The sequence below is a fragment of the Carcharodon carcharias genome, chromosome 3 (assembly GCF_017639515.1).
Source record: "Carcharodon carcharias isolate sCarCar2 chromosome 3, sCarCar2.pri, whole genome shotgun sequence".
In the NCBI taxonomy this organism is placed as follows: Eukaryota; Metazoa; Chordata; class Chondrichthyes; order Lamniformes; family Lamnidae; genus Carcharodon; species Carcharodon carcharias.
Genome location: NC_054469.1, coordinates 3140394 through 3153719, shown reverse-complemented (window position 1 = coordinate 3153719; position 13326 = coordinate 3140394). Strand labels below are relative to the sequence as shown.

The following is a 13326-nucleotide window of genomic DNA, read 5'->3' as shown; positions in this document are numbered from 1 at the left end:
AATGGGTCTTTTTCTGGATGGCAAGCTGTAACTAGTGGGGTGCCACAGGGCCTCAACTATTTACAATCTATATTAATGACTTGGATTCATAGGGATAAAAGGTACGATAGCTAAATTTGCAGATGACACCAAATAGGTGGGAAAGTAAGTTGCAAGGAAGAAATAAGAAATTTACATGTTGATACGGACAGGTTAGGTGAATGGGCCAAAATTTGGCAGATGGAGTTTAACGTGGATAAGTGTGAGGTTATCCATTTTGGTCGGAAGGATAAAAAGGTGACTTATTATTTAAATGGAGAGAAACTTCAGAATGCTTCAGTGCAGAGGGATCTGGGTGTCCTTGTGCATGAATCGCTGAAAGCTAGTCTGCAGGTACAGCAGGTAATAAGGAAGGCAAATGGAATTTTGGCATTTATTGCTAAAGGAATAGAGTATAAAAATAGGGAAGTGTTGTTGCAACTGTACGAGGCATTGGTGAGACCGCACCTGGAGTACTGCACAGTTTTGGTCCCCTTACTTGAGGAAGGATGTAGTTGCATTGGAGACAGTTCAGAGGAGGTTCACTAGATTGATTCCAGAGATGCAGGGTTTGTCTTATGAGGAGAGATTGACTAGGTTAGACTTATACTCGCTAGAGTTTAGAAGGATGAGAGGAGATCTAATTGAGGTACATAAGATGCTAAAGGGGACAGACAAAGTAGACGTGGAGTGGATGTTTCCCCTTGTGGGGCATTCTAGAATGAGAGGCCATAGTTTTAGGCTAAGGGGAGGTAGATTTAAATCAGAGATGAGGAGGAATTACTTTTCTCAAAGGGTCGTAAATCTGTGGAATTCACTACCTCAGAGTGCAGTGGATGCCGGGATGCTGAATAAATTTAGGGAGGAGATAGACAGGTTTTTAATTAGTAACGGGGTGAAAGGTTATGGGGAGAGGGCGGGAAATTGGAGTTGAGACCGAAATGAGATCAGCCATGATCGTATTGAATAGCGGGGCAGGCTTGAGGGGCTGAATTGCCAACTCCTGCTCCTAGTTCTTATGTTCTTATGAATGGGTGGGTTGTCTTATAAGGAAAGATTGGAAAAGCTAGCCTTGTATCCGCTGGAATTTAGAAGAGTAAGAGGCAATTTGTTTGAAACTTATAAGGCCCTGAGGGTTCTTGACAGGATCGATGTGGAAAGGATGTTTCCTCATGTGGGAGAATCTTGAACTCGGGTCACTGTTTAAAAATGAGGGGCTGCCCATTTAGGACAGAGATGAAGAGAAATTTTTTCTCTCAGAGGGTTGTGAGTTTTTGAAAGTCTCTTCCCCAAAAAGCAGTGGAAGTAGAGTCTTTGAACATTTTTAAGGCAGAGACAGATAACAAGGGGCAAAAGGTTACCAGGGATAGGCAGGAATATGGAGTTGAGGTTACAATCAGATCAGCCATGATCTTATTGAATGGTAGGGCAGTCTTGAGGGGCAGAATGACATACTCCTGCTCCTAATTCATATGTTCATATCATAATTCCAAGTGTCCCAGTGCCCTCAGCTCAGTTGTCTTATTCCCTAGACTCCTTGTGTTGAAGCGTATACTACATATCACTGAATAACTCCTTTGTTGTCTATTTTACAACCTTGATTTTCGTGGCTTTCCTTACTCATTTATTAATTTTCTCCCCTCCATTTCCAGTTTTGCTGCTCCCCCTGCTGAATCTAGGCTCAGATTGCCAAATTAGATTAAACCTTCCCCAGTAACGCTAGCAAACCTCCACAAGACAGTATTAGTCCCCGCTTTGTTGAGCTTGTACAGGTCCTACTTCATCGGAACTGACTCTAAAGTCCCAGGATCCTAAGGCCCTCCTTCCTGCACCATCCTTCCAGCAGCACATTCCTGTGCTCAATCCTATTTCTGTACACACTAGCACATGACACATGGAGTAATGTGAGGATTAACTAATATCTTTGAAATCCTGCCTATTTATTTCTTTCTGAATTCCTTAAGATCTGCACTCAGCACCAGATCCCTCTTTCTACCATTTGTTACCTGTACAAATGTGGACCACTCAACTGGTTGTTTAGTTGTTTACCACTTCCCGACCCACACCCCCCCCACCATCCACCCATCCCCCACTTGGGGTGCTCCACAGCTGTTCAATGACACCATTGACCCTGGCGCCAGAGAGGCAACATACCATCCTGGGTTCACGTCGGCAGCTGCGAAATCCCCTATCAGCCCGATTCTGGAAGTCCTGTCCCGAACCAGGGCACCTGCCATTTTTTGCTGGCTGGGGGAACAGGGTGGATTGTAGCTTGCAGATATGTAGCTCACAGGGGCAGCTGCACATGTCAAAATACAGCTACCTTCAGACAGATCCCATTTTGGTTCGTGGAATCTCCAGAACGTGACACATGGGCTGATGACCTTTGAAGAAAAGGTTTTAAACCTCTGCCGGGGCCAGATGAATATCTTGCCTGGAAGGTTTGCTAGTGCTTTTGGGGAGGGTTGAAACTAGTTTGGCAGGAGGATGGGAGCCTGAGCTTGGACTCAGATGGGGCAAAATCAGAAATGGTAAATGGATGGCAGAAAATCAGCGAGTGAGTCTGGAAAGCAGAGGAAACAAATGTTGGAAAATAAAAGAGAGAGCTTGGCAGTGTTCAAGGATTTATACTTCAATGCAAGGGACTAAGCAAATAAAGGAGATGAGACAGAGAGAAATGTGACTGTTTGATAAGAGAACTATTCCAGAAACGTTTAAGTTATGAAGAGAGGTTGGATAGACTTGGTTTGTTTTCGTTGGAGCAGAGAAGACTGTGGGGTGACCTGATCGAGGTGTACAAGATTATGAGGGGCATGGACAGGGTGGATAGGGAGCAGCTGTTCCCCTTAGTTGAAGGGTCAGTCACAAGGGGACATAAGTTCAAGGTGAAGGAGGTTTAGGGGGGATGTGAACTTTCTTACCCAGAGGGTGGTGACGGTCTGGAATGCGCTGCCTGGGAGGGTGGTGGAGGCGGGTTGTCTCACATCCTTTAAAAAGTACCTGGATGTGCACTTGGCACATCATAAACATTCAAGGCTATGGGCCAAGTGCTGGTAAATGGGATTAGGTAGGTAAGTCAGGTGTTTCTCGCGTGTCAGTGCAGACTCGATGGGCCGAAGGGCCTCTTCAACACTGTGATTCTGTGATTCTGTGAAACATGGCTGAAAGAGGGACAGGAATGGCAGCTCACCATTCCTGGCTCAAGGTTTTTAGATGAGATAGAGAGGGGGATGAAAAGGGAGGGAGAGGGGGAGTTTTGGTTAGAGAATCAATGACAGCTGTGGAGGGATTGATATGTTAGAAGGATCATCAATTGAGGCCACGTGGATTGAGTTTCGGAACAAAAAAGGGACAGTCACACTACTGGGAGTGTACTACAGACCCCCAAACAGCCAGAGGGAGATAGAAGAGCAAATACATAGGTAAATCTCTGAAAAGTGCAAAAACAGTAGGGCAGCAATAGGAAGGGATTTTAACTACCCCAATATTAACTGGGATAGTTTTAGTGTGAAAGGAATGGAGGGAACAGAATTCTTAAGTTGCATTCAGAACTTTTTTGGCCAGTATGTAGCAAGTCCAACCATAGAGGGCACAGTGCTGAATATAATTTTAGGAAATTAAGTTGGGCAAGTGGAAGGAGCGACAGTGGAGGAGCATTTTGGTGGCAGTGATCATAATTCAGTTAGTTTTAATATGACTATGGAAAAGGACAAACAGAACAGGAGTTGGAGTTCTAAATTGGGTTAAGGCCAATTTTACTAAGCTGATGAATGATTCAGCAGATGTGGACTGGAAACTACTTGAAGGTAAATCAGTGTCTGAGCAGTGGGAGGCATTCAAAGGGAAGATTCAAGGGGCTCAAAGTTAACACGGTCCCATAAAGAAAAAGGCTGGGATGGCCAATTCATGATAGCGGAAGTATACAGGAGATTAGCATCCTTGAAAGTGGATAAATCACCAGGGCCGGATGAAATGTACCCCAGGCTGTTAAAAGAAGCCAGGGAGGAAATAGTGGAGGGTCTGACCATCATTTTCCACTGGATACGGGTGAGATACCAGAGGACTGGAGGTCTGCTAACGTTGTACCTTTGTTTAAAAGGGGAGCGAGGGATAGACCAAATAATTACAGGTCAGTCAGTCTGACCTCGGTAGTGGGCAAATTATTGGAATCATTTCTGAGGGACAGGATAAATTGTCACTTAGAAAAATGGATTAGTCAAGGACAGTCAGTATGGATTTGTTAAGGGAAGGACATGTCCACAAATTTGATTGAGTTTTTTGAGTTATGTCCCTGCTTTTTTTTGGTATATGTTAATGATTTAGATGTAAATGTAGGGAGAATGATCAAGAGGTTTGCAGGTGACACAAAAATTACCTGCATGGTAGATAGTGAGATGGATTGCTGTAGACTGCAGGAAGATATCAATGGACTGGTCAGGTGGGCAGAAAAGTGGCAAATGGAATTCAACCCAAAGGATTGGGAATTTCTTAGGAACCTGCGTGGATGACTAAAAAGCTAATAAAGAGGGAGAAAATTGAGTATGAAACCAATTTGGCAAGAAATATAAAGCTCCTATGGGTATATAAAAAGGAGAATAGCTAAAGTGAGTTTGGGACCCTTGGAGGATGTGACTGGAGAACAAGGAAATGGCAGATAACTTAAACCAATATTTTGCATTGGTCTTCACGATGGAGACACTATAAACATTCCAAAGAGATCAGATAAGCAAGGAGCTAATGGGAGGAAAGATCTTGTAACCGCTTCTATCATGAGGGCCAAAGTATTTGACAAGCTAATGGGGCCAGGATCTAATGACCTGCATCCAAGGGTTTTAAAGGAAGCGGCTGCAGAGATAGTGGAAGCATTGGTCTAAATATTCCAGAACTCACTGGATCCTAGGAAAGTCCCAGCAGATTGGAAAACCGCTAATGTGATGCCCCTGTTCAAGAAGGGAGGGAGACAAAAAGCAGGAAACTATAGGCCAGTCAGGCTGTCATTGGGAAAATGCTAGAGTCCATTATTAAGGAAGAAATAGCAGGACATTTAGAAAAGCTTAACACAGTCAAACAGAGTTGACATGGTTTTGTGAAAGGCAAATCATGTTTGATAAATACGCTAGAGTTCTTTGAGGATATAACAAGCAGAGTTGATAAAGGGGAACCGGTAGATGTAATGTAATTAGATTTCCAGAAGGTATTCGATAAGGTGCCACATAAAAGATTATTGTACAAGATAGGAGCTCACGGTATTAGAGGTAATGTATTAATATGGGTTGAGGATTGGTTGAGACACAGAAAACAGAGAGTCAGAATGAATAGGTCTTTTTCAGGTTGGAAAGACGTAACTAGTGGAGTGTCAAAAGGATCAGTCCTAGGGCCTCAGTTATTTACTATCTATATTAATGACTTGGAGAAGGGGGCAGAGTGTAATGTATCCAAATTTGCTGATGTTACAAAAATAGGTGGGAAGGTATGTTGTGATGGGGACATAAGGAATCTTCAAGGGGATATAGACAGGTTGAGTGAGTGGGCATAAACTTGGCAGATGGAGTTTAATGTAGGAAAGTGTGAGGTGCACTTTGCTGGGAAGAATCAAAAGGCAGAATATTATTTAAATTGAGAGACTCCAAAAAAGTGCAACACAGAGAACATGGTTTTGTGAAAGGGAAATCCTAGCTGTTCTTGTGCATGAAACACAAAAGGTTAACATGCAGGTGCAGCAAGTAATTAAGAAGGCAAATGGAATTTTGACCTTTATTGTTAGGGGGTTGGCATTTATAAATAGGGAAGTCTTACAATTGTACAGGGTGCTCTCTACCCCAGAGAGTTGTGGAGGCTAGATCACTGAAAGTATTTAAAGAGGAGATAGGTAGATTTTTGAAATATTAGGGAGTTGAGGAACTGGCATGAAAGAGGAGTTGAGGCCTGGGGCAAATCAGTCATGATCTTATTGAATGGCGGGGCAGGCTTGAGGGGCCGAATGGCCTACTCCTGCTCCTATTTCTCATGTTCTTATGTTCTTATGTGTGTGTAGGAGTTTCATCTTCGATAAGGCAACATCTTTATAGATTAAATCTGGCAATGTTATCACAAGTACAGACAGAAATTGGGTTTATGCTTCAGAATGTTATTGTTGAGTCTGGTTACAGTGACAGGAGTTCACCTGTTCTGCTGGGCTGAGACTGGATGGAGCACGGAGACTGTGTGTGGACTATTGAAGGGTGAATGCGGTGACAGGAGATGGTTCATATCCTATGCCACAGTTGGAGGATTGTATTGAGAAAGTAGGATAATCAAACTTTATCACAGGAATTGACTTGCTGAGAGGATATTGGCAGGGACCATTACCGGAGAGAGTAAAAGAGATATCGGCTTTTGTGATGCTAGATGGACTATATCAGTTTAAGGTCAAGCCATTTGGTGTGAAAAATGCACCTGCAAAACTTCAAAGACTGACAAATGAAGTAATTGCAGGAATGGGCAATTGTGCTGTTTATATTGACAACTTGATAGCTTTCAGTCAGACATGGGAGGGGCATTTACAACATTTAGGAAAATTATTTACTCAATTACAAGAAGCTAATTTGGTGATGAAATTTGCTAAAAGTGAATTTGCAAAAGTGCAAGTTACACATCTAGGCCGTACCATTGGACATGGTAAGGTGGCTCCGAGAGATGCGAAAGACAAGGCTATTGTGGATTTTCCCTGCAACAAAACAAGAGGTTTTGAAACTTTTGGGCATGGGTGGGTTTTATTGGAAATTTTTGCTAAATTTTGGTGGTGTAGTTGTTCCATTGACTGAACTACTGAAAGGAAACAGGAGGTTTCGATGGACGCAGGAGCATCAGAGGGCGTTTGAAGGTTTGAGGACTGTGTTGACTATTACACCAGTTTTGGCGGAACCCAATTGTGCCAGGAAGTTTATGTTGGCCATTGACGCAAGCGATGTGGGCATTGGGGCTGTGCTGTTGAAGGACGATGATACAGGAATTGAGGGGCAAGAAGGGTGTTTTTCGTGGAGGTTGGGTGTACAGCAGAGAAGATGCTCAATGATCGAAAAGGAGACTTTGGGGTTGGTGTTGCTGCATTTTGAGGTTTGCATTGTGAGCATTCAATCAGAGACAATAGTTTATGCAGACTGTGGTCCTTTTGAGTTTCTGAATGGGGTTTGAGAGAAAGGTGTAGGGCTGTTCAGATGGAGTTTGTTGCTGCAGCTGTTTAGTCTTTGGATTGTACCTGTAGTGGGATGGCCGGACTGCAGATGCAATGTCAAGAGTTTGAAGCTTAGGGGGGAAATTGGATATTTAAAGCCTAGACACTGGACTGCAGTGATTTCTGTTGATACAAAGGAATTGTGTACATTTTGTTATGTTAGTAACTCTTTCAAGTACAAACCTGTTTCCATCTGTTTCAGATGAAGTTACATTATTTGCCATTGTGAGATTTGAACTCTTGATACTCTTTCGAGTACAAACCTGTTTCCATCTGTTTCAGATGAAGTTACATGTTTCACAGTTTGCCATTGTGAGATTTGAACTCTTGATCTTGGGGTTACAAACCCAGTACCATAACCACTTGGCTATTTAGGCCAAGCTAGTTATATTGTTTCATAGTTTGCCATTGTGAGATTTGAACTCTTGATCTTGGGGTTACAAACCCAGTACCATAACCACTTGGCTATTTAGGCCAAGCTAGTTATATTGTTTCATAGTTTGCCATTGTGAGATTTGAACTCTTGATCTTGGGGTTACAAACCCAGTACCATAACCACTTGGCTATTTAGGCCAAGCTTTTTTAAACCTGTTTCCATCTGTTTCAGATGAAGTTACATTGTTCCATAGTTTTGCCATTGTGAGATTTGAACTCTTGATCTTGGGGTTACAAACCCAGTACCATAACCACTTGGCTATTTAGGCCAAGCCTTGTTATGTTAGTAACTCTTTCGAGTACAAACCCGTTTCCATCTGTTTCAGATGAAGTTACATTGTTTATCATTGTGAGATTTGAACGCTTGATACTCTTTTGAGTAAACCTGTTTCCATCTGTTTCAGATGAAGTTTCATTGTTTCATAGTTTGCCATTGTGAGATTTGAACTCTTGATTTTGGGGTTCTAAACCCAGTACCATAACCACTTGGCTATTTAGGCCAAGCCATTGTGAGATTTGAACTCTTGATCTTGGGGTTACAAACCCAGTACCATAACCACTTGGCTATTTAGGCCAAGCCTTGTTATGTTAGTACATGCACCTGGTAATGTAATAGTATAATAGGTATTGAAGGTAATGTAAGATGGGTTCCGAAAAAATGAACTTGTCTATTTAAGTTATGACGGTTCATTTTTTAATGAGGGGGATGTCAGGGAGATATAATAATTTTCATAATGTTATTGGAATTGATTGTAAAGTAGAGTAATAGTGGAGTCTGTGTCTATGTGTGTGGGGGGAGGGGAGGAACTTAAGTGAATTAGAGGCAGCTGGTCTGAAGGCTTTAATGTATCAGAAGATAAGTTAGATTTGAACTGTTTAGTAGGTAAACACGGGGGAAGCTTTGGAATGCAAGGGCACATTTGAATTTTTAAATAAACCAGACTAGCTTGAATTTAAAAAAGGAGTGAAATATTACACCTGGCCAGGAGAAGTTAAGGAACAGTGTGTTAATTTTTCCCAAAGGTTACAGGTGAAATTGGTACTACAATAGGTTTTATTATTAGAGAGGTAAAGTCCAAAGACAGAGGGGTGAGTTTTTAGGTTGGTGAGTGGTGGTGGGGCCTTCTCGCTGAAGTGTAAAATGATGTGAAATGACCCGATGTCACCCAGCGTCACTTCCATTTTCAGGTCGGCAGGTGTGGAGCTGAGTTGGCTGTGTGCCCGCCGACCTATCAATGACCACTTAAGGCCCTGAAAGAAGTAATTGAAGTAATCAATGGACCTGCCTGCCCAACCTTAAGGTTGTCGGGCAGGTCAGGAGCCCAGGCGGGCTTCTGAAAAAGCATGAAACCTCATTCACGGGCTGGATGCGGTTTCATGAGGGATTTAAAATGTCCCAGAAATTTTTAAATAAAAGTAATCGACATGTCCCAGCTCATGTGACAGTGTCACACGAGGGGATATGTCAATAATATTTTTTCTCGTCTTTATTCAAGGTTTGAAACCTGAGCCGATCTCCCTGGGGCAGCACTTAGCCTCAGGGAGATCTGTGAGCTCTTCCGCGTGCATACACCACAGAGCGCATCCCAGCTCAGGGAATCCTCTCCCGCCCGCACAGGGAGCACATAGCGCTTCCTGGCAGGTGTCACGCTGGGCGGGCCTTCATTGGCCCCGCCCACGTAAAATGGCGGTGCGCCCCCAGGTGTGGATGCCTGCTCGCGCCTGCTCCCGAACAACCCCCTCGATGGGGGCAAGATCCTGTCCATAGTGAAACAATGGGAATTTGCATTCAAAGGAAAAATATGTATAAAGGAGTGAGGGCTGTGTGTAGGGGCAGGAAGTCTAAGATCTAACACAAGTGTGAAACACCACCAGCATCTAAGCCTCAAGCTGCTGTCTACAGGGAACTGAAGCTGAGAAAAATTGACTTTGAGTTTGACTGTTCAGGGTATTGTGTGTAACTTTGCCTGGGTCTTTTCAAATCAATGGGCAGGATGTTTAGTTCAGCAGCTCTGTGCCTCAGGGAGATTATTCAGCGCTCTTTCACATGCTAGGCCTGCTCGCCCTCCTCCCCATACCCACACAGGCAGCACTTGGGGTTGCCGCTCACGTAAAACGCCAGGCAGGCCCGAATTAGCCCGCCCGTGTAAAATCATGGCGCGCTGCAGATCACAGGTGGCAGGCAGCTTTCCGACTACCCCCGCCAACCCCCATTAACCCCGCACGCCAAGGGCAAAATTCTGCTCTATGTGTCCCACCGTTAGCTTAACAGGGTTTAGATTAATTAGAGCCATAGAGCCATAAAGTCATAGAGGTCTACAGCACAGCAAAAGGCCCTTCAGCCCATCAAACCTGCACCAGTCAAACAAGTACCTAACTATTCTAATCCCATTTCCCAGCACTAGGCCCATAGCCTGTGTGCCATGTGGCATCGCAAGTGCACATCCAAATACTTCTTAATTGTTATGAGGGTTTCTGCCTCTACCATCCTTTCAGGCAGTGAGTTCCAGGTTCCCACCACCCTCTGGGTGAAAAGATTCTTCCTCACATCCCCTCTAAACCTCCTGCCCATTACCTTAAATCTATGCCCCCTGGTTATTGATCCCTCCACCAAATTGTAAAGTCCCTTCCTGTCCACCTTTTCTATGCCCCCCAATAATTTTATACACCTCAATCATGTCCCCCCTCAATCTCCTCTGCTCCAGGGAAAATAACCCCAGTCTATCCAATCTCTCCTCATAACTAATTAGGGGATTTAAAATTTATAGTAGTAATCTGTAGGTCTTTGTATGTGCTCAAAATCATTTCTTATATTAATAAAGGTTTAATTTAGTTTTGTAAGAAACCTATAAGACTCGGTGGCCTTCTTTTATTGAATTCAAAGCCCACATCTTGAAATAAGTACAAATTGTAAATAGCTGTGGCAGCTGCTTCAAGTTTGCCTCTGGGATTTGGGCAGTTTGGCATTTACCATCCCCCTGGCATAACAGTTGGTCCCTGGTTTCATTGATTATAATGTGTTTTCACAATGAGAGATGTGAGATTCCACAAGGATGAGGTTGAGTATTTGTCCTGTAGTTAATGTTGGAAATTTGCAGAACTGCAGCCAACTTGTGAATCTTGTGATCTGTAGCAACCATATTTTGGTTCAGCAAGGTCCACTTTTAAATAAGCAAGAGGTGAGGTTTGATTTAAACAGTTATGATCTCTTTCATGTCTTAGGAATATGACACTACCCTTTTGGATAGGCCCAGGGACCCCCTCTGGGAATGGTAGGGGTAGATATGATCATGCATAAAAAGAGGATTAGCTCTGTGGAACTGTCAAGTTTTTGAAGTATTTAAAGCTCCTGCCTTTTGAATTATTAAAAGTTTGCAGTTTTTAGAAAAAATCGGTGCTTGCTATTTCACTTTTTCTGTTGGCATAAGCTTGGGAGCTATTTTAAGATTAGTGCTGCATGACTGATTCCACAACCTCTCATTATCACAGTAGCATGCCTGTCAGTTCACAGTTTGATTGGCAGCTCCTAGTCATTAATGTGAGACTATGAATACAGATGTGTGTTTACATGAAGTGTTAAACACTTGAATGAAATGTTTGATTGTCTATGGGATTAAGCAGTTGAAAGAATTTTAATGTATTTAATGGGTTTCTATCACTGAAGTGCTTTTTTGATAGTGAAGTCATCAGTAGACATTTAGAACTTTATTTTATTTTATCTTCGCCTGGACCCTGAGGTCTGCCCATGGTGGATACTGGGTGAGTTGGCATGGAGGGTATGAGGGCAAAGGGTAGTGGGTGGGGCTTGGGTTGACATGAGTTGAAACTAAGTAGGCATAGGGATATAAAAGGCCATGGGGTTTTGGGTGGAGGTTCATAGGTTGGCATCAGGGCTATCAATGACCATGGTGGGTAGGCAGAGTGGCATAGGTTGGGAGTGTATGAAGGGTCATGAGGGTGTGTGAAGGACATGAGCTGGCATGGATGGGGCATGGGGAGTGTGTGGGGTTGAAAGATGTGAAGGGCACTTTCTCCCAAATCAGACTTGCAGAGTCAGGAATTGACCCAACTCTGCTCCTGACTCAAGGACAAAAATTGAGCATGATACCACAGCTGGTGCCTTACCAGTTTTTTAAAATCTAAGTTTAGCTGAACTTCTTTGCTTTTGTATTTTAACCTCTGTTTTTAAAGAGAAGGACCTTGTTTGCCTTTTCAACAGCCTTCTCATATTGTCCTGTCAACATGTAAGGGTTGTATACATACACCCCCCTGTCTCTCTGTTCCTGCACCATCTTTAAAATAGTACCATTTACCGCTTTCTTTGACTGACTGTCTGTTTCACTGATTATATTTCTGTGAAGCACCCTGAAGTATTTGGTTAATAGGAAAGGGTTTTTATAAATGTACTTGTTGTTTGTATCCTTCATCATGCTAGGTTCCTGTCATTGATTCGACCTGGAGATGGGCCGGAATATTCCCGCAATGAATTCTCTCCAATAAGAACGGAGAAATTCAAACTGGTCTTGATAAGCAAACTGCAGAATCTTCCAGAAGAACTGCTCAACACCTTCTACCCAATTCAAATCATCATCAAGTAACCAAGACATTGAAGATGGAATTGAATGCCATATCTCAGAAGAGGCTGAATATGATCAGGATGCTTCTCAGCACTAAATTCTACATTTACTGACCTAGTATTCTTGTTTATTAAACTGGTTCTCAATTAATAACTTAAAAGGTTAAAAAAAACATTGCAGCCACAATCTATAGAAAGAGAAGCAGAACAAGTCACTAGATTTTGATTTTTTCTATCTGTTTTACAAAGCATCTCAGATTTTCATGGAATAGATTGTGATGTCAGTCTGAGTTGTAATTTAAGGCAAAATAAAAGCTGGAAGGAATTCCCTCCCTAAACCTCTCCACCTCTCTACCTTGTTTCACTCCTTTAAGACATTCCTAAACTAAGCTTTGACAAAACGTTTGGTCATTTGCCCTAATATCACCTTATGTGGCTTGGGGCCAAGTTTTATTTGCTAACGCTCCTATGAAATGCCTTGGCATGTTCTACTATACTGATGCAAATTGTTATTGTTGCCATGATACACCTGCCAGATCATCTTCAATCCTTCATCCGCATGTTCTGGGATCATTATCCAATCCCCAGCAGTCCTGTTCACACAGGGGCCTTACCAAGGCTCTGCTTTGAGAATCAACAATCTGGAACAGTTTGGGAGGTTTCTCCAAAATACAGAATCAGTTAGTTTGAAAAGCATTGGTTCCTCTCCGATGAAGCTAGGTTCTTTCACCTTAACTCCTATCCAACAAGGAGCTAGCTCTGTGACCAAGGCATTATGAACCCAATTCACATCTGTAAGTGCACAGCTATCACGAGAATAGATTAGGAGGTTATTATCATTTTGCTGCTTGCAGGATCTTGCTCTGGGCAAATTGACCTGCTAGGTTTCCTACGTTACAACAATGACTACATCAAAACTAAAGCACTTCAGAGCGCCTCATGGTGATGTAAGTTGCTCCATGAATGCAAGTTTCCTTTTGTGAACAGCTCCTGTGTTAGGATAGTGGCTGAAATATCCAATAATACTGCTTCTGCATGGACAGACACACTCGAGAGCTTAATGCTATAAAGGTTGGGTACTAAT

At 42.8% G+C, this 13326-nt stretch overlaps 1 protein-coding gene across 1 annotated transcript in view; it reads left to right on the top strand.

The window, feature by feature from the left end:
- The window catches only part of LOC121275757 (IQ motif and ankyrin repeat domain-containing protein 1-like), a 264758-nt gene extending 252494 nt beyond the window's left edge, over positions 1-12264 (top strand). The window contains exon 15 of the mRNA XM_041183356.1: positions 12102-12264. Within this exon, the coding sequence (XP_041039290.1) occupies positions 12102-12264 (163 nt within the window). The remainder of the gene's footprint in view (positions 1-12101) is intronic.
- The last annotated feature ends 1062 nt before the right edge of the window (positions 12265-13326 follow it).